The sequence below is a fragment of the Sander lucioperca genome, chromosome 4, assembly GCF_008315115.2.
Source record: "Sander lucioperca isolate FBNREF2018 chromosome 4, SLUC_FBN_1.2, whole genome shotgun sequence".
Lineage (NCBI taxonomy): Eukaryota > Metazoa > Chordata > Actinopteri > Perciformes > Percidae > Sander > Sander lucioperca.
The window spans coordinates 287,490-308,501 of NC_050176.1; the positions used below are offsets into that span (position 1 = coordinate 287,490).

The 21,012-nt window shown below is 42.3% G+C and overlaps 1 protein-coding gene across 2 annotated transcripts in view; it reads right to left on the reverse strand.

The window, feature by feature from the left end:
* tmem132a (transmembrane protein 132A) overlaps window positions 1-19,919 on the reverse strand; it is a 65,669-nt gene extending 45,750 nt beyond the window's left edge. Inside the window, exons 1-5 of one of the 2 annotated variants that reach the window (XM_031293594.2) lie at window positions 19,749-19,919; window positions 17,481-17,572; window positions 16,439-16,665; window positions 6,916-7,128; window positions 6,587-6,792 (exon numbers count right to left, since the gene is read on the reverse strand). In XM_031293594.2, coding sequence (XP_031149454.1) covers window positions 6,587-6,792; window positions 6,916-7,128; window positions 16,439-16,665; window positions 17,481-17,562 — 728 coding nt within the window. In that variant the 5' untranslated portion in view covers window positions 17,563-17,572; window positions 19,749-19,919. Of the gene's footprint in view, window positions 1-6,586; window positions 6,793-6,915; window positions 7,129-16,438; window positions 16,666-17,480; window positions 17,573-19,748 lie in introns of those variants that run through there. The other variant, XM_036000621.1, reaches the window with a different exon arrangement.
* Between the last annotated feature and the right edge of the window lie 1,093 nt (window positions 19,920-21,012).

The following is a 21,012-nucleotide window of genomic DNA, read 5'->3' on the forward strand; positions in this document are numbered from 1 at the left end:
TCCATTCACAAGTTTCCTGTCATAAGGGACCGTTTGGTATTTATGGAATGGACCACCGGAGGAAAATAGGGGAGGGTCATGTCTTTTTATTTTATGCTGAGGGGAGGGTCATCCAACATGTTACAATATAACTTAAAATCTGCTTTAAAAATAAACACGTGTTTTGGAATATAATGTTCAGCTTCGGCAGCTTTACCTATGTGCTAAAATATACAATGACGATAGTGACAAGTCCATAGCAATCAGTGTTGAATTGGTTATATCCCAGCGTCCTTTGCTGAATGGTCTCAATGTTTTATTGTTTTATTTCATATGAATACTAGTTTACTAGAGGAGTAACTTAGTATCTGAAGTAATGCAGTAATGCATGAAGTGTGCATTTAGTTTACATGCTTATTGTGTTTCCACAACTATGTTAGTGAGTAAATCTACTGAAATGGCCACCACACCATAACAGAGGAGTGGGATGTATAAGATGAGAAAGCAGAGGTTAACTCCTGTATGTCATGGTTGTAAAAATCAAATGGTATCTGTACTTCTTTGCTAAGTGCAAACTTGCACACAAGGGGAGGGTCATAGGAAAATTATTACTGACGAGGGAGGGTCACGTCTTTTTTTTGGCCCCTTAATTAAATAACGAACAGTCCCTAACCGAAGCTCTTTCCTCCTGTCTAAACACAATAGACTTCATGCAACATTATTTTCATACCCATACCTGAAACCCTCACTCTTTGCTGTGAGGTTCCAAGTGTTCCAAGTTGGATTCAGCAAGTCCTCTTAACTGCACAAACTTGCTGTAAATCGCTCAGGTTCAGCCTGATAAGTGTTGCCTGTACATTAGTAGGTGCATGTTTGTGAGATTTGATTAGTATAAACAAAGCCCTACATTTTTCTATAAGGCTTCTTGTTCCACTTCATTTTTGGGAACATTTCATTGACAAAATATTACCCAAGAATAAAAAGAACTTCACACTGTAGAGCTTCAAGTCAGCAGATGAAAACAGGTGCAACAGTGTTCGCTCCTGCAGTAACCTTTTTTTGCTGTTTGGCTGGATGTTCACCAGGGGCCTGTTTCACAAAACCAAGATAAGGGATTAAGCCGGGATTTATCAGTTATCCTGGATAATTTAAGCCTTGACTCGGTTTCACGAAAGTGGAGGCACATAAATCACCATGGAGATTTATTCTGTACAGCTAGCCTGCTCCCAACCAGGCTAACAGCCAGGATTTATTTAATCCTGGAGCCTTTTCTGATCACGCAGCAGTGGTTTTACCCTATTGTTATCAGCCTGGATTAAAATACAACAGGTGCATATTGCTGTTCATTTAAGTACTGTTATTATTTAAAGTTGGGACCATAATTTTTTTAAATAATTATTCATGTGACAGTCATCGTTACTGTTATATTGCTGTATGAAGACTGCTGTTCATATTGTTTTTAGAAGTTTGATGAATATATTATGGCAGTTGTTGAGATAATTAGAAAAGGCTGATACAATTTCAAATGTGTTTTAAATGAAGTCTGTTACTAAGGGCAATACATACAACGCTGTACATTTCTATAGTTGACCAATGCACCTTGAATTATTTTAGTTGATTCATTTTTTTTAATTATTTAACAATAAGGATCATGTTTGTTCCTCTTCCATGTGCATTGTATTTGGCATTCTTAGCACACAAATTGTGTTGTCCAGTAAACTGGGACTATAATTTGGGAGGATTGTACAATTTAAAGAACATATCCTAATTGTACAATCCTCCCAAATTATATTCTTAGTTCACTGGACCAGTAACTATCTAGTGATGTAGGCTACTGTATATTCATGTAACAACAGGGAGAGAACACCTCAATGGTTTTTGACCTTATATTTAGCTGGGGGGGAAATAACTGATGAATATACTCTCTTCCATTCATGTTTACAGTGTGCATAGAATTTATCACTTAATTATCATTATAGTTTCTAGATTTTAGAGTCCAATTTCTTCAGTGTCTTTATTTTCTATGTCCACAAGGGAGCAAGGAATATAATATGTAGAGAAGGAAACTCGTCCTCTATAAAACAATTAAAAAAAAATGCGAGAAAAAGCATGGCAGATAATAGCGGACCGACTGAATGATAAAAATATACATTAATGAACTACTGCTCGTAACTGAAACCATTCAATGAGTCATTTGTCATTTGCAAAAGCAAACAGTTGTACACTTTGCATTAAAAGCGAGCAGTGGAAGTTAATATGACTTAGGAAATGTATATTTTAGCCCATGAGAGAGAGGGAGGAACAGAGTGAAAGAGATATTTACGCATCATACTCTAGCATTGTAGAAAATTGATCTTCATGGTAAATTTCCTGAGTAACATTATCTTCTGCTTACTTTTAAGGCAAAGAGTACAACTGTTAATTTGTGCAAATGATTAGTAGTCTAATCCTTGAATGGAATGATTATGACGGTTTCAGTTCAGAGCAGTGGTCAGTTAATGTATATATTTAGGCTACTTACGCATTCAGTCGGTCCGTGATCGTCTGCTACGCTTTCTCTCGCTGTTTCATTACAGCGGCCGTGTTTCTTTTCTTTTTATACAAATAATGTGTTTCACGTCATCATACTTCCACAATAAGCTGCTGCTCACTCTGTATAAAGTATGTACAATGCGTATTCTCCATTTTGCATCAGTAAATCTGTGATCGACCTCGCGGTCTTTTGAGGAAAGCTGTGGACGCGCATCTATCTGAATTACTTCAGCCTGGCTCAACCTAGTCACTCCTCCTCAGCCTGACTTGGCCTTCGTGAAACGCACCAAGCCAGGATGAACAAATTAGACTAGGTCAAGCCTCGCTTTATCAGTTATCCTGGATTTATATATTCTGCTTTTGTGAAACAGGCCCCAGGTCCCGGGACAAACAAACAAACCGATTATTTTTAGGCTAAAAAACACAGGTGATCCATTGCTAGAATTAGACTCACTTGTCTAATCCTAACGGCTCCAAATATTGAGCTCTTCTTCTTCTGTGTGAATACGTTACTGCGGAAGTAAGGTCAAAAGTTCAATGTGTGCTGCATCCTTTGGCCGAATACGATCACCTGTGTTTTTTAGCCTAAAAATAATCGGTTTGTTTTATTAATGTATTTATTCATTTTTCAAATATAAATTATACTATTTACACATTAACGATTTTTTATTTATTTATAAATCAACCACAGCAATTTCTTGGGGGTGCTAAGGAGGTGCTATGGCAATCCTAGGGGTAGCTACAGCACCCCCTAGCACCTCCCTGGCGCCGCCTCTGCCGAATCTAAAGTTATACAGCGCACTGGACATCGGTTTATTTTTAGCCCAGAAAATGTGTTCGCCCTCAGTGGCTTATTTAGATATATTAAGTCACTACAGATATGACTACATTATTTTGACCATACGTGCAAGTGTGAAAACTGTGTGAGGATACATGCGTGTGTGTGTTTATGTGTGTGCTTGGCTATGGGTGGTGTATCTGGCCTGCTGCATTAATCTTCTGAGCCACTGTATGAGAGCTGCAGTAATGATTGTTTGAACCCGGCTTGTTGGCTGGTATTTGAAATATATTTGGTGGGCTAATCAGAGTTCTATGGTGCTGTTGTATCGGCAACTTTAAATCAATCTCTCTCGTTCGCTTGCTTAGTAAACCGCAACTGAGGTGGGTGGGCATCTGTGCGAGCGTGTGTAACGTTAGCCTATTTGTGTCAAGGGAAACTCAAAATTTCAGAGCACCCTCACTGAAACGTCCAGCAACCCCAAAGCACCAGCAAAAGAACATCTCTGGCGCCGCCACTTGTCTCAAGATTTAGGATATAAAATCTGGAGGTTGGCAAGTATGCTGATATACTATACTTATTCATCATTATTGATTTGATCTATAAATGCTTTAAACTTGTGAATTTGGCTGCTAAACCTTTAAAACAAAACCCTGGGAAATAAGGACTGGTGACCCTGACCCCTGCGAAGGGTAACGTCACTAAGGCCTACTCATAAAATACACCGTCTTCATCTTCATCCCACCCCAAACTGAATTGAAAAGTTGGCAGCTCTGTTTTAGAAGCTGCTATGTGGTGATATTCAGGGTAGAAAAGTCAGCTGAACTGGGTTACAGTGATTACTGGCTGCAATGACGCCGCAATGATGCCTAGGCCTTTTCAGGAGGGGGTTAAAGAGACAGGCACTAATGCAATACAGGTATTGACCCTTTGCAAACACGTCACACGACCATGTGACGGCGCCATGACGGACGGCGGAAGCACAGGCTAAACAGTAGTGGACGAGCGGAAAGTTTCATAGTTTCAATCAGTTTGAAATACATAACACTAAATAAACTGTATTTGTGGCTTTATATGGCTTCTTCTATTGAACAACAAGTTGTCGTCCCGTTATCGGTCGAGGTAGGGCATCTGGTAGGTGCTCACAAAGAGCAGTATTTGGAGAAGTTGGAGATAGCAGGATTGGATACCGACCCTTAATTCGTTCTCCCTCCGTTTTCACGGACCTCATTAAATCACAGAGTCTGCCCGACTTCAGTCCACACGATCTGTACCACTATGTGGTAAACGGGTATCCCCATATACTGGTGCTGATCTCAAAGCTTTTAAAAGTGTGGATGCTAACCAGTTCTTTGTAGCTGGCTGGGTTAGAGGTACGTGATGCTACGCTAACGGTGGGGTGAGGTACCTCATAATGGCAAAGATAAGACATCAATCTAGGGTTTATTTTGTATTAACATCTATTCTTTACTTAAAGGAGAATTCCGGGCAATTTTTACGTTTATCTTGATCGCTATAGCTACGCGAGTACTTTCGATAGAAAAAACAACGACCCGAATCAGTGCAGGTAACACGGAGAAGCTACAGCTACGTACTACAAGCGTCCACTGAGCTAAAACGGCAGTGGTCGGGGCAAGTTTTAAAGTGCCTTTGTGCCTCTTAACAGACACAAAATGCAATTAATATGTCTGTGCCACATGAACAGGGCCCTTACGTGTCAACAAGATGCGTTTTCAACTCAGACATTGTTTAAATTCACCTACCCTGGTCCCTGTCTCGATCCTGCTGGTAGCTAGCTTGCCCTGCTAGCTGATAGCCGTTAGCTGCCGTCCGGTGAGTGTATTCGGACAGGCTTCTGTGATAATCATCCCAATAATAATCCGCGGAGCGGCGGTGGTGTGGGTATGTCCTCCAAAGGACAGGTCATGTCACGTCTTGAAGTTTATTCCCCCCTAAAAAAACAGTAGTGTGGTAGTAGCTGGATGGCAGCTAACGGCTATCAGCTAACAGGGCAAGCTAGCTACCAGCAGGATCGAGAGAGGGACCAGGGTAGGTGAATTTAAACAATGTCTGAGTTGAAAACGCATCTTGTTGACACGTAAGGGCCCTGTTCATGTGGCACAGACATATTAATTGCATTTTGTGTCTGTTAAGAGGCACAAAGGCCCCGACCACTGCCGTTTTAGCTCAGTGGACATTTGTAGTACGTAGCTATAGCTTCTCCGTGTTACCTGGACTGATTCGGGTCGGGGTTTTTTCTATCAAAAGTACTCGCGTAGCATAGCGATCAAGACTAACGTAAAAATTGACCGGAATTCTTCTTTAAGTAAAGATTTATATAACACGTAGCCCATGTTTTTAGAGGACATGATCGGTCGTGGCAACCCATACCGTTGTTCACTGGGTGTGCCAATGCAACTTCCTAGCTAATGGATGCCTGAACACATCCCAGCTCTTGGAAGTGCAGTAATTAATTATCTATCACACGTTAATCCATGCAGTAAATCACGGAGTGTCTATGATCAGTAGTAACCACACATAATTGTAACATCATCTTCTTATCTGTGATTATTTTCGCTGCGTAGCCTATGTTTAGATTTGACCGGTGGATATTTCGACGTGATGGGCAGCAGCTAGCGAGCCGTCCAAAGCTAGCTGCAGCTAGCGAGCCGTCCAAAGCTAGCTGCAGCTAGCTCGTCAGCTAGCCGGGGTAGGAGCTCCGCAGACCCGCATTTAACTCGTTTTTTAAGCTAGTTTCCGTGCCATGTCATCTTTAATTTAACCGATATTTTTTGTATGTGTGTTAAGTTAAATGAGCAATGGAACGGCTTTCTTTTTTGGATATGTAGCTAGGTCAGTGAATAACCAATGTTAGCTAGTTATGTGGGTCATCATCGGGTTGGACCTGTTAGCTGGTTAGCACGGCAGCTAGCTGGTTGAGGATCATTTTATTTATCACTCATTTCCATTTTAAACAGAAAGGCAATACATACACATGCTTGTGTTGGTGAGGATTACTCTGCACATTGTGAATGTCAGAACACAAACACGAACGAAAACGTACGAGTTTAGCTTGCCGTCCATCTACAGCATAGCTCTTTCGCCGTCCGTCATGGCGTTCATAATTCGCGCGAGTGGAGCGTGACGTCACGTGCAAAGGGTCAATATTTAGGCAGACAGAGTGAGAAGTGTTTTTTTAACATTGAAGTATGTAAACTGTAAAATGTTCTAGTAGCAACCAAAAATACAAAGATTTCTTTTGAAAATGAGTACAATGTGGCTCCTTTAAGGCTTTACCTCAGTGAAGGAGAAGTGGTACGCTGCCGGTTGACAACGTTGCCTTGATGATGTCCCCTCCGCTGCCGTTCCCACTTCTTCAACCGGCGGCGAGGGTGGATGTTACTGCGCCACTTTACCAACTCCTGACGTGATTGGTTGGTGTGTGGATCCTCAAACCAGTCAGTGGGCAGAGTCAGAGTAACCACGCACAGGCCTAGAGGAGGCTGGGAAACAGGATGGACAGATGCATGGATGAACCGATGAAAGGAAGGAAAGGGTAACGGTTTAGTGAAGAAGTGAGAAGGACAGAGAGAAAAGCTTAAGTAGAGGTAGAATCTGGTCCTGACCTGTGTGATACAGGAGGCCTTGTGCTCCTCTGTCTGCCTGAAAGCATGCAGGGTGATGCAGGTCCCGCGGGTGCTTGTGTGGCCCCGCCTGTGGAACAGCGTCCTCACCCTGAACCTCATCTTTTTGCCGTTATCCTTCTCTCTCTCCACATGCTCTGAGAGGAGGGAGGCCGACAGAAGAGACGAGAGAGGGAGGACAGGCTCTGATACCAGCTGTGGAAAAAGAAAGAGGTATGTAGCTAGTTAGCTTTAGCAGTTTATGTAAAATTAGCTCACGTTGGCATCTTCAGTAAACCCTCCTATTGTCCTCGGTAAGTACTTAGGCACAGTGTTTGACCTGCAACTGAAATTCAGTGAGAACACTGATAGCATTATTAAGCAAGCAAACCAAGAATATACCTACTGAGGAAGCTTAAAGGTACAATATGTAACTTTTCTGCATTGAAATGTCTAAAAACGACCATAGCTGTGTTATATATTTTTTTGAGTTGTGTAGTTACACTATCCCAAATGTTTCCATCAAATGGCAAACCCATAGAAATCTGTTATTTTATTTTCAGACACGTCACGATTCATTTAGTCGCCCATCAGTGGCATCATAACCTTCCACCATCTAGTTACTCGTAACTTCCGTCAAAACATGGGCACCCAGATGCAGGGCACCTAACTGCTATGCCAACTCATTCATTCCCTCTGCTATAAGACTGTTAAATGAACAACATACAAGACTGTTAAATTAATACACATAACTTCAACAAAACTGGTTCTTGCACCCCGCTGCTCTGTTCCGTCACTGGTAGGTGAATGTGAATGTGTGTGTGTGTGTGTGTGTGTGTGTGTGTGTGTGTGTGTGTGTGTGTGTGTGTGTGTGTGTGTGTGTGTGTGTGTGTGTGTGTGTGTGTGTGTGTGTGTGTGTGTGTGTTGTGCGTGTGTGTGTGTGTGTGTAATGATTGGGTCATGTGTAAATGTGTGGATGTTATGAGAAAGAGAGAGAAGCATCTGTATACAGGGGGATGTATGACTGCTGCAGTACTTATTTATTTTTTTTTAATTATTTTTTAACATTACATACATTGTATGCTAATGCACTTTTTAACTTTAACTCTTAATTGATGGGTTGGCTGTAAAACTGAATTGCCCCTTGGGGACTAATAAAGTTATCTGAATCTGAATCTGGGTCAAATTTGGGTCAAATTTGATTTTTTATATAAAAATAAATGGGTTTCTTTTAACCAAATTGCCCAAAAGTATCATGATGGTTCCATACACATAACAGGCTGTCCATCCACATACATTTCTCTGATCTTAACGTTTAGTCAAAATAATTAATAATTTCTGGGTTTATTAACTCAAAAATTAGGTTTCATTTAATATGAATTTATTGGTTACACTTTACTTATAAGGAAATAAGGACTGGTGACCCTGACCCCTGCGAAGGGTAACGTCACTAAGGCCTACTCATAAAATACACCGTCTTCATCTTCATCCCACCCCAAACTGAATTGAAAATGTTGGGTACTCGTAGGGGTACAGATCAGATTATTGGCATATTATCAAAGATGTTTATCAATATTAATAAAGTTATGAATATGGTTGTTAATAACTCTATCAAATCAACAAACAATCAGCAATAAGCACCACCCTGAAACTTCAGGGGCCAATATTGAACTGTGGAATAGTCTCATTTGTCAGTGGAAGGGTGATATCCGAGCACTGACCTGTGTTTAACCAGCAATTAATACAATAATACACAAATAATCACAAACAACTGCTAATTAAAGTATAGTAGAATTTATTAACTTCACAATTATCAATGGCCAATCAATAATCCTTTGATTAATTAAAACCAATATACGTTTCTTTTAAGTACAACAAAACAAAGCAAAAACAAAACAGCATGTGGAGAGACCCTCTGTGTGTGTGTGTGTGTGTGTGTGTGTGTGTGTGTGTGGGTGTGAGAGAGTGAGTGAGTGTGAAAGAGTAGGGGGTGACGAGGTGTAGTCTAGCCAAAGACTACAAAAATGACTACTCTTGTGAGCTGCACAAAACTGTTTCACCCCAAGAGGGCGGTATTGATAGGCTAGGCCCAAGATTAGCCGTTAGCTCATTCAGGCTAAGCTATGTGCTACCAACAATAGGCTAGCTGCTAAGCTAACGTGTCTGCACACGTGTGGTTGACAAGAGGGAGACACCGGAGCGCAGAACTGTGGAGCGGTGCGCGCTCTGCAGTTTATGTGACTCGCTGTTTGGCTAGCTGTTCACCTTAGCACGTGTGGGTAACTAGCTATGTGTTCATATATGTGTGTGTGAGAGAAAGGTTAGAGAAGTAGGAAAGAAAGATATACAGTATATATATATATATATATATATATATATATATATATATATATATATATACACTTGGATCTAACAGTACCTAAAACTCCTCAGCAGTGGGAGAAGCAGAAAGTAGCATTTACAGCCTGAACAAGCTAGCTACATATTCAACACAACATATCAACAATGCACCGTGATCAGAGTACATTCACAGAATAGATTTGACTCAGCGGTCACAATCCTAGATTAATACATTACATGCGCAGCAGTAGCGCTGTATTAATCAGATCACATTAATGGTAACACAAAGTAGCAGCAATAGCAAATTACTCATTAATAAAACACACTATTTATCTCTGCCCAGACGTAAGCCTTCTTACTGTGTGTTCAGTCCGTTTGTCCGTAGGTTTCCACGAAAAAAACGGGGTCCGTGTCTGCTCGTCAGCAGATCAGAGGAAGCTTTCCTTCCAAAAAGAGCAGAAGGAAGGGAGCTAGAGTCGACTTGAGAAGAAAAACGTTGTTTCCTTCTCCTGCAGATATGAAAACACTGGCGAGTGGTTTCAGAGGATCCACGGTGCTCCCAGCACCGAAATTAAATCCACTTTGTTTCAAAAATTGAAGTTTTAGCACAAACTTGTCGTGCTGACCTGTCATCAACTGGAGTTGAGGTGGAAAGCTGAGATTTCTGTGTGTCATGCTGTAGTGACCAAAGTCACAGGGCAAAAGACCAGAAGTGGGGGGTGAAGAGGTTATTTATAGGTCAGGCCATCAGACCTGGCTCCCTGCTGTTTTTAGGGTCCCTCTAAATGAATGGGAAGGCACCCAGTTCTTGGAGGTGAGAAAACCTTCCTGTAGCCCCTCCCTCCGGCCATTTTGTAATTTTCTTATCTCCTTTTCTTCATTTAGGATTTTGGAGCAAGGGATGTGGACTCTACCATAGGCCAAGATCCTTTGTCTGAAAGACCACATGGTCTCTGGGTCTTTTGTCTTTGAGTCACATGTTGGCTGACCCTTTGCTTGAAAAAGATAATGTTTAACCTCCTTGATGGTCCCACCAGTCCCCCTTTTGGTCTGAAGAGCGGGTTGAACCCGATCTTCGGAGCAACCAAGGACCGTACAGTTCATGGGAGAAAGGGTTAAACTGATAGTAAAGTCCATTCATTCCTGGGAATGAGAGAAAGTTCACAAGTTCATATTGTTCATTGAGGCTGAGGCTAGTGTCTGGGCAGACAATAGGCTAAGGCAGCATCTGGGAAGATGACTTCTAACTATAGCTAAACACAATATGTTTAACAAACACAATCCTTCACATAATAAACAATGAATTATCCCTTGTACAATCATTGCTGCTGTTTCAATGTGACATGAACTCAAAATATAGTGAAAAAAAATTGAAGGAAGATAGGAAAGAAAAGTGAAGTAGTTAGGGGTTAACAGGTTCACTCCAGAAAAGAATAGGTTAGCCAGTGTATGTACATGTGACTGTGTGCATGTACATGTGGACTGGTGCATATATGTTTTACTGTCAAAACAAACACTCAGTACAGACTCTAGTCTGTATACATTCTATCTTCTGATGCATAGGTTAAAAATGAGTCCTATCTCTCATACTTATGAGCTATCGAAATTTGGGATTGCACTGCCAAGACTACACGTGAGATGTAACTGTGAAGGTTGCACAATACAGTTAGTAGCAGATTTATGGGTCTACACCGAGGTCCCTGGACACCAGGCCGGCTGGCATCCTTTCAAGGCTCGAGTTCTTTGACCGAAGAGTTCCTTTCTCTACCGATGCTTCGCATTAAATCTCTCGCTACTCGCACCTGGGTTGTGTTTTCTGTGACATCTGACAGTCTAGAGCATGCACAGTGTATTTGAGGAGCAGAATGGAAAGTAACAGTAAAATGTTATCCTGAAAATAATTTTACTACCGAAGCTTTGAGGTAGTTTGATTACTGTTTGGGAAATTTTAGGATGGGCGTGCATGTCAACAGAGTGAGGTGAGAGCATGCAGCTATCCCTATGACTCAACTGGTTTGCGTTTCTATCCTCTTGGGGGGGAAGCCTCCCTCCCCTTTTCCTGGGCGTGAGGACCGCCTATTGAGTCGGTCTGGCTGAACGTGGGGTTCAGAAGCAGAACCGTGGCTGTCATGGTTGTGCAGTTGGGTAATGAGAAGCGTTCAACCCACACGGTGAGAGTGCACGTGACGGTGAGGAGGTACTGGTTACCTCGCCCAGTTATGGTAACTGGGCCGATCAAGTTTACCTGGAGGTGGGGACATACGTGTATGACCCCCTTTCCCTGGAGTATAAAGAAGGTGCCTGCTCCAGCCACCTTGAGGAGAGTCTGCTGGGACTCTGAAGGAAGACAGTGGTTTTGCTGTGCAAAGGCTGGAGGCGGATCAGGTGGGCGCAAGAAATGGTGCAAGTCTGGCCTGACGGCAGGGTTCTTTGGCCAAAGTAATATGGGTACATCTGTGGGTGTGGCGCCATAAAAGAGTGCACCTTCAACCATACAGGGGCAGCGCGGTGCATCGCTGTTGTTCAGCGAGCAAAGGAAAGACCTGTAAGGGTTGGAAAAATCAAGATTGCCAGACTGCAGCGGCTGTGTGCTCGCTGGCAGCAAGGAAGAGTCAGAGCCAGGATCATGCTCTGGAAGAATCATGACTTGTCCGTCTGGGGCTGGCAGACTGCCTGCCGGATCAAGTGGCTTCAGGGTGTCGACCTGAGCCTGACTGTGTCCACGGTGGCAGTCAGTGAGTTGGCCCGGTCTCTGGTGGTTGTGACCGGTGTCCAAGCCATCTGTGTCACTTACACAGATGTGAATAGGATGCACAAGATTCATCCTCTGGGGTGTGATATCGACCAAAACAGGTTTTGTGATGGGCGATTTATCTGGCAGGTAGCTGGGAATGCTACCACTGAATGCTACGGCTAGTACTGGTGTACTGTGGGGGAGCATTGTTTTAACGACTTCTGCTGAAGTGTTAGAATGTGTCTGACTTTTCCTGGAGATGCAGTCCAGCAAGGCTAGGGTGGTGACACCCCCTTTGCCCCTGCTGTGGTATCTGTACCGTGGGCTTTGCCCTTGTAGGCAGGGTCTCCCCAGGACGTCAGGGGAGGGGCTTGTGAGGCACTAGGCGTCGTGGTTTCAGGGAGCACTCTGGGCTCCTTTAGGTCCCCTCCCTGGTCTGGTTCTGCTGGATACAGACCTTGTTTTGGGGATGGACAGGTGTTGTCCAAGTCATCAGGAGTTCCCTCCCCCTTTCGTGGGGGCGGAGTCCAGGCAGAGTGTGGCTTTAAGCTACACAAAGTATCCATTGTGGTGGATGAAAGTTTTGATCCACTGTAACCGCACAGGGTTTGGAAGGTTTCTTCCTCTTTAACGAGTGGAGAAGATCTGTTTTCTTCAGGAAGCAGGATTTTGCAATCAGAAATTAGCTGCGGTGTCTCCTTGAAGAGTGGAGCACCTGTTTCCAGCAAACGGGCCGATAGAGGCTCTTGATAACTCTCAATTATGACCAGCTCTGACACCTCCCTCCTGGAGTTCACTAGGCTGCTAGCACTGGTCTCTGAGTAGACCGAAGTGACTGGAGGTTCCGAGGGGAGCCAAGTAGGTTCATCCAGGTCAGCTGGACCATTGGATGTGGTAGTAGGGTCGTGGTCAAAGGCAGAATCACGTGATTCTTGGACGTGCGAAGGTGTCAGCATACTTACCCGTTCCGTTGGGTCAAACAAGACACTCTTTCGGAGTCGGAGAGGATCATGCAGCCAAGGCTCGATCTGGCGAGTGCTCAGATCATGTTTTCGGAGCCAGCGGGGGCCGTTCAAAACATCAGAAGAATCATAGTCACTCAGGTGAGGACAGCTCCTCCCCTTTGGCAGTGGGGATGGAGTCTGATCAAAGCGGGATGGCGAGCTTTGTGGCTCGTACCGTTTGTTAGTGGACGGAACTCTGATTCTACCTGTGTTTCTCTGATGTTGTTCCTTTTGGCAGGGGAGTGGTACTCTCTCCTCCGAGGGGGAGGAGATGAAGAAGAAGAAGAAAAAGAGTCTCTCCTCTGGGAAGGTGAGGAAAAGGGTTTTCTCCACCGAGAGCAAGACTGGTGTCTCCGAGGAGGAGAACGAGAAGAAGATGATGAACGTTCTCTTCTCTGGGAAGAGGAAGAGTGGGTTTCTCGCTGAGGTGGCGAAGAAGAAAGGTGTCTCTGACTGTGAGGAGACCAAGGAGGAGGAGAAAGGGAATGGTCTCTCCTGTGAGGGGGAGAATAGAACGCTGTTTTTTGCTCAGCACGCCGGAGCTGTGCTGACAGATCGTCACGGCTCTCCTCTAAGCGAGAGATCTCATCACCCCTGGCTTGGACTCTCTGTCTAAGCCACGCCGTTTTGCGCTGCTCAGCTTCATAGCTGTTCTGCAGCTGTGCGAGCTGTGCTTGGAGGACAGCGCGTTGCCGATGGGCTCTGCTCTGATAGATGAGCACCAATTGACCAAGCAAGCCTTGTATGGAAGCTTTTAGCATCCAAGATGGCTGTGCAATGTAAGCTAAGAGTTCCTGGAGTATCTCATCGCAGGTAGCTTCATATCCTTAAAGGTTATTCCTATCCTCTGAGGAGTCTAGGATGAGGCAAGTGACCACATTCTGCAGGACTGTGTCGGTTGGCTCATTGGAAGTTCTCACTCCCAGCCTCTGGTAATCAAAGCAACTCATTTTTACCTCTTTAGTAAACAGATTGCTACCAGGGCTAAATTCCTTTTGTGTTGACAAAGGGAACTAACTGTGATAAGGTTGATACAAGTAACACAGGTGAAAGGCTCAACCTGTAGTTCCTTTAGTTTTAAGTGTTGACTGCTAATTAAGCTAATTACTACAACCTAATCCTGTCAGGATGTCAGAGGTCACACACCTCAGGTGTGTAATAGCTGTTACTGTCAAAAATCAGAGTGTTAGTCAAGGATTTCAAGATCAAGTAGAGAACGCGAAAATGTTGTTATCTAGACAACAAAGAATCTAACCAATGTACACACTGAAAATTCACAAACCACAACTGAATGTATGCTTGGCAGGTTGCAGAAAAATTAATTTTCAAAAATAAAAATTTCCAAAAAAAATAGATTTTTTCAAAATATTTAAAATTAAAAATGGACAATTCTGCCTAAATGTTGCAATAAAGATATTCAACGCTCGCATGCGGTGTTAATGTTTCCAGAAACAATAATTTTCAAAAATAAATTTTCTTTTTCAATAAAATTAAAAATTTATGAATTATTATGTATAATTATTGTAATAACGCTGGTATCTAACAGGCCTCACACAGGGCGTCATTAATGTTTGGTACTCGTAGGGGTACAGATCAGATTATTGGCATATTATCAAAGATGTTTATCAATATTAATAAAGTTATGAATATGGTTATTAATAACTATCAAATCAACAAACAATCAAAACGGGGCACCACCCTGAAACTTCAGGGGCCAATATTGAACTGTGGAATAGTCTCATTTGTCAGTGGAAGGGTGATATCCAAGCACTGACCTGTGTTTAACCAGCAATTAATACAATAATACACAAATAATCACAAACAAATGCTAATTAAAGTATAGTAGAATTTATTAACTTCACAATTATCAATGGCCAATCAATAATCCTTTGATTAATTAAAACCAATATACGTTTCTTTTAAGTACAACAAAACAAAGCAAAAACAAAACAGCATGTGGAGAGACCCTCTCTCTGTGTGTGTGTGTGTGTGTGTGTGTGTGTGTGTGTGGGTGTGGGAGAGTAGGGGGTGACGAGGTGTAGTCTAGCCAAAGACTACAAAAATGGCTACTCTTGTGAGCTGCACAAAACTGTTTCACCCCAAGAGGGCGGTATTGATAGGCTAGGCCCAAGATTAGCCGTTAGCTCATTCAGGCTAAGCTATGTGCTACCAACAATAGGCTAGCTGCTAAGCTAACGTGTCTGCACACGTGTGGTTGACAAGAGGGAGACACCGGAGCGCAGAACTGTGGAGCGGTGCGCGCTCTGCAGTTTATGTGACTCGCTGTTTGGCTAGCTGTTCACCTTAGCGCGTGTGGGTAACTAGCTATGTGTTCATATATGTATATATGTATGTATATATATATATATATATATATATATATACACTATTTATCTCTGCCCAGACGTAAGCCTTCTTACTGTGTGTTCAGTCCGTTTGTCCGTAGGTTTCCACGAAAAAAACGGGGTCCGTGTCTGCTCGTCAGCAGATCAGAGGAAGCTTTCCTTCCAAAAAGAGCAAAAGGAAGGGAGCTAGAGTCGACTTGAGAAGAAAAACGTTGTTTCCTTCTCCTGCAGATATGAAAACACTGGTGAGTGGTTTCAGAGGATCCACGGTGCTCCCAGCACCGAAATTAAATCCACTTTGTTTCAAAAATGGAAGTTTTAGCACAAACTTGTCGTGCTGACCTGTCGTCAACTGGAGTTGAGGTGGAAAGCTGAGATTTCTGTGTGTCATGCTGTAGTGACCAAAGTCACAGGGCAAAAGACCAGAAGTGGGGGGTGAAGAGGTTATTTATAGGTCAGGCCATCAGACCTGGCTCCCTGCTGTTTTTAGGGTCCCTCTAAACGAATGGGAAGGCACCCAGTTCTTGGAGGTGAGAAAACCTTCCTGTAGCCCCTCCCTCCGGCCATTTTGTAATTTTCTTATCTCCTTTTCTTCATTTAGGAGTTTGGAGCAAGGGATGTGGACTCTACCGTAGGCTAAGATCCTTTGTCTGAAAGACCACATGGTCTCTGGGTCTTTTGTCTTTGAGTTACATGTTGGCTGAAAACCCTTTGCTTGAAAAAGATAATGTTTAACCTCCTCGATGGTCCCAACAAAAAGTTGGCAGCTCTGGTTTAGAAGCTGCTATGTGGTGATATTCAGGGTAGAAAGTCAGTTGAACTGGGTTCATTTAATATGAATTTATTGGTTACACTTTACTTGAAGGTAGCTACATAGAGTGACATGACACTGTCATGAACATGTCATAAACATTATAAACAAGTCATGACAGTGTCATGTCACTCTTATGTAGATACCTTCAAGTAAAGTGTTACCGATGTAATACAAAATTGTAATGACAATGATCATTTATGCTTTGTGCTTTATGAACGGGCAAAACAGACCGGGCGAGGACAACACAAGGGTTAACGCACTGATCTCTGTCCTCTCCTCTTCCTCTTACCTGTGTAACTGAGTGAGGGCCAAAGGCAGCATGAAGGCGTGGCCTGGTGGCCTGGCCGGGCCAGGGCACCATGAACAGGCTCTGGGAGAAGGAGAAGGGGCTGGAGTTTGAAAACAGAGGGTCCAGCTCCGCCTGGGACACAGGGAGGAAGTGCCAGGGGGGGGGGAGAGCCGACATGTTGACCGGCAGGGAGAGGGGGAGAGGAGGCTGCAGGAGGGATGGAGGGACTGAGGGAACAAAACAGAAAGGTTAGAAATGAAGTGAGAACCAAAGTGTTGGAGATTGAGGCATGTTAGAAAGTCAAGTAAAAATAAACCTAGTTGTTTCAAGGATCTTGATGTGTCATGTGTAGCATTTCATTGCTAACCAATACTTGTGTCACTGTTGTGCACATGACAGATAAAAAACAATGAGGCAATGAGGTATCTGAAAAAACCTTCATTTTGAAGTTAAAGTCCCTCTCAGGAGTGTTTAGCTTACTGTTCCTTCCAAGTGATGTTGTTGCATCTGCTGAAAGGGGGAAATTTCTCTCTTTAAATCTCAATTTAATATCTGCAGCGTATTTGACATGACAACCAATCATGGTCCAATATTCAATTTTCACAGTGGGATGTGGAAACTTGAAGCCTGCAGCTCACAAACATTGAGAATGTAGGAGACATCTTGTGTCCAGCAGTTTAAAGATTATTTTCTTTTTTCTTTTTTTTTTAACCTGGACCATGTGTCTAAGTGAATAATGTGAAAAGAATCTTTGAAATTGCTCTTTCTTTGCTTCTTTTTTTTAGGGCTGTCAGCATTAACGCATTAATCGCGATGCGATTAAGGGCCGAGCATAACGCGTTAATTTTTTTCGCATGCCGCCATTTATTAATTTATTTTACACTTCACTCAGCTTGGCGTCGTGCCTAACAGGCTACTATTTTGACCCTTTGCAGCACCGTTACTTATCATCAAGCTGCCATACTTGAACAAATTTTGAAAACCACTGCTCTAAAGTACAACAGATAAACAAAAAAATCCAAAGAGCATAGTAAAGACTCACCTATTATTAAAAGCCCAAAGAGCAGCAGAATGCTAACTGGTCTTCTGCTCCAGCACACCCGGGTCCAGCTGGCGCCTGTCATCCCCACACACCTGATGCAACACAGGGTCACATGACAACCAGTCAATAGGAAACCATTCTGCATTACATATTCTCGTTCAGTGGCAATATGCAGTACCAGTGCAGGAAATGTTTTAATTATTCAACCACATTGTCCTAGCCTTAGAGATACTTAAGGACATACTGTATAGGGTTATGTTGCCATGGCAACATTCTCTGATGTTAACCAGGTACTTCTAGTTGTCATTATATCTTAATCATACTAATACTGTTTGCCATGTGCAAATAATAAAGAAATGTTCCATTGAAATGACATAAACCTCAAAGTCCATTTACTAGCTTCTTCTGGAGCTTTCAACACAATCACAGGCTAATGTACAGTGACCCTGAAGTGCAAATCACAACAGCAAATAGAAAAAACGCAACAGCAAATCATAAAACACAACAGCAAATAGGAAAACACGACAGCAAATAGGAAAACACTTCAACAAATCATAAAACACAATGGCAAATAGGAAAACACAACAGCAAATAGGAAAACACGACAGCAAATATGAAAACACTTCAACAAATCAAAAAACACGACAGCAAATATGAAAACACGACAGCAAATAGGAAAACATGACAGCAAATATGAAAACACGACAGCAAATATAGAAACATGACAGCAAATAGGAAAACACGACAGCAAATATGAAAACACTTCAACAAATCAACAAAGCTGCCGGCCATTTCCACGGACATTACGGTTAAATTTAGTCCACAAAATATGACCGTTTTGGCGCCACGAAAGTTAAGATTAGGCACCAAAACGAAGATTAGGAAAAAGTTCATGGTTTGGATTAAAACACTTTTAAGAAACACACATTTCCTGGTGAAAGACTTTAGTTTTCCCCGTAAGTGAACTCCGCTCCCTGGCTTCAAAGTCCCACAGGACGTCTTGATTAGAAGTTCAAACCACCAGCATCCAACGTCCCAGTGTTCGCTGGGTTTGGACGTGGAGTGGACGTCTGATCACAACTATTTCACAACCAAATATATTCTCAATCAAATGGTCATTGTTGTAAAAATCCATATATTCTGGTTAATAAGAGAGGGTCTGACTGGACCGTTATTGGACATGGAAACAATGTCACCATCCGGCCATCTACCTCTTAACCAAGTGGCTATTTTTGGCATCCGACTGGGATCATTTTTGGCCAGGGACAAGCTTGGAGGCTTCCACACTGATACTTTATTCTACAAGATGGACCATACCAGGTCTCCACGGCAATATACTGTATTTACTAATCAGACATGAGCAGTAGAACATATAGCATAACCTGCACCAACTCATAAATTATGTCTCTCTTGTCGTCCCGAGGAGAGTAACTGTCTGCACTCTAGAACATCACAATAATAAAAAAAAGGAGGCACCACCTTGTGGTTGTATAAGGCATAGCAGATATATTTCTGTCTGCTACAAGTGGGAGGCACACGCAGCGACACCGTGTTTTCTCCATTCCTTCCATCCTGCAGCAAGTATACTCTGTATTGCTTCTTCTTCTTTCCATTTTATGGCAGATTGCTACAGTGACGAAACAACGGTGAAACCAGCTAGAATGTAAGTTATTGGTCTATTGCGCACCCTCATTTTGGTCCACTAAAAGTTCTGTTTTTGCCGCTGACAAGCTTAGATTATTATTTTAAGTGTCTGACAACATTATGGAAAGGATCCCTACAGAGATAGACGTTTTTTTAGAGATCCTTTTTCCTTTAAATGAAAAAAAAACACTAAATTGCTATGGCCAAACCCACCAGACTCCATTTAAAAAAAAAAAAAGCACTTATCATCGTAAAACACACTTCGTTCAAAGTCAACAGAAACAAAGTAAAACTATCAAAAGCAGTCTTGGTTTCTCTTTCCACTGTTCCAACAATCACCACTCTGGTTTGGTTGAAATAAATTCGTAATTCACCCATTTACATGTGACAATATGCTGGCTCTATACACATGGAGTCTGGTGAGTTTGGTGATGGTGATTTCGGGGCTGTTTCATATTAAACAAAAAGGATCTTTCACAAAAAGGTCTATCTCTGTAGGGATCCTTTCCATAATGACACTTAGAATAATAATCTGAAAAAATAAAAAAACTTTTAACTTCTACACAACACACATAATTGAAATCTCACTCCCTTACACACACACACAGCTGTTCTTTTACCTACCTGTATCTGTCTATTTCAGCTCCCTCAGTTCTTGCTCAGAGCCACATCTCTACGTCCTACAAGAATTTAAAAAACTACTCCAAAAAATAACTCTCTATCTCGCTCTTATTTGCTGGTCTGCTGCTGATATAAATCTCTCTCTCTCTCTCTCTCTCTCTCTCTCTCTCTCTCTCTCTCTCTCTCTCTCTCTCTCTCTCTCTCTCTCTCTCTCTCTCTCTCTCTCTCTCTCTCTCTCTCTCTCTCTCTCTCTCTCTCTCTCTCTCTCTCTCTCTCTCTCTCTCTCTCTCTCTCTCTCTCTCTCTCTCCCTCTCCTGTGCCAGGTTTACACAATACAGATTTATTCGTTTAAAACGGTAAATAATCCTCTCCCTCTCTGTTATGGCTTTACCCCTCCCCTTGTTTACAATCTCTGTTTTTTATCAGAGGTTTTGCTTCTCCCTCTTTCCATCCTCATCGTGTTTGTGTATGTGCGCGTGTGTGTGTGTGTGTGTGTGTGTGTGTGTGTGTGTGTGTGTGTGTGTGTGTGTGTGTGTGTGTACTTTTCATCACACACCAACTACAATTGCACATTTACCCTAAAGCTGTTTTTTTATTTATTTCACCTTTATTTTTACAGGCAAGTCATTAAGAACAGGTTCTTATTTACAATGGCGGCGTAAGGAAAGGGAAGGAGGGTTAGATTAAAAAAAACATTAGAAATACATACAGTTTAGAAATTACATAAAATACAATTTGAAATACTACATAGAAAACAAACACATAATGAGATAAGTGCACAGGTACATGGGTGAGTAAGAGAGGGAGAAACCATTCAAATATTTAGCATGAAAAATATTATGTAGAGAAGCAACTGCATATGTCCGTGAACAAAGATGATATGATAGTTTTGAAGGATGAAATGGAAATTAGTTTATCCAGTTTGAGAATATTTTGCAGAGCGTTCCAGTCGCGAGCGGCAGCAGATTGAAAAAATGCAAGACCAAAGCAGAGCTGGTTTTTGTGAATGCTTAATTACGGTGGCCGACAGGGGCACATGCCCTGCAACTTAAGAAAACAGAGAAAAAATAGACAAAACACAAGCAAATTAAAAAAACATCTTCATTAATATTAATAACACGTGCAGGGGGAGGGATAGACAGAGAGACGGCGGGACATGTTCAATCTCAGAACGGTGTGCACCGTTGTGAAACGGTGTGCAACTGCTTTGAGATCATAGACTGTAAATATTAAGTCTATGTTTGAGATATGTTTTCTCTCGTTCGGT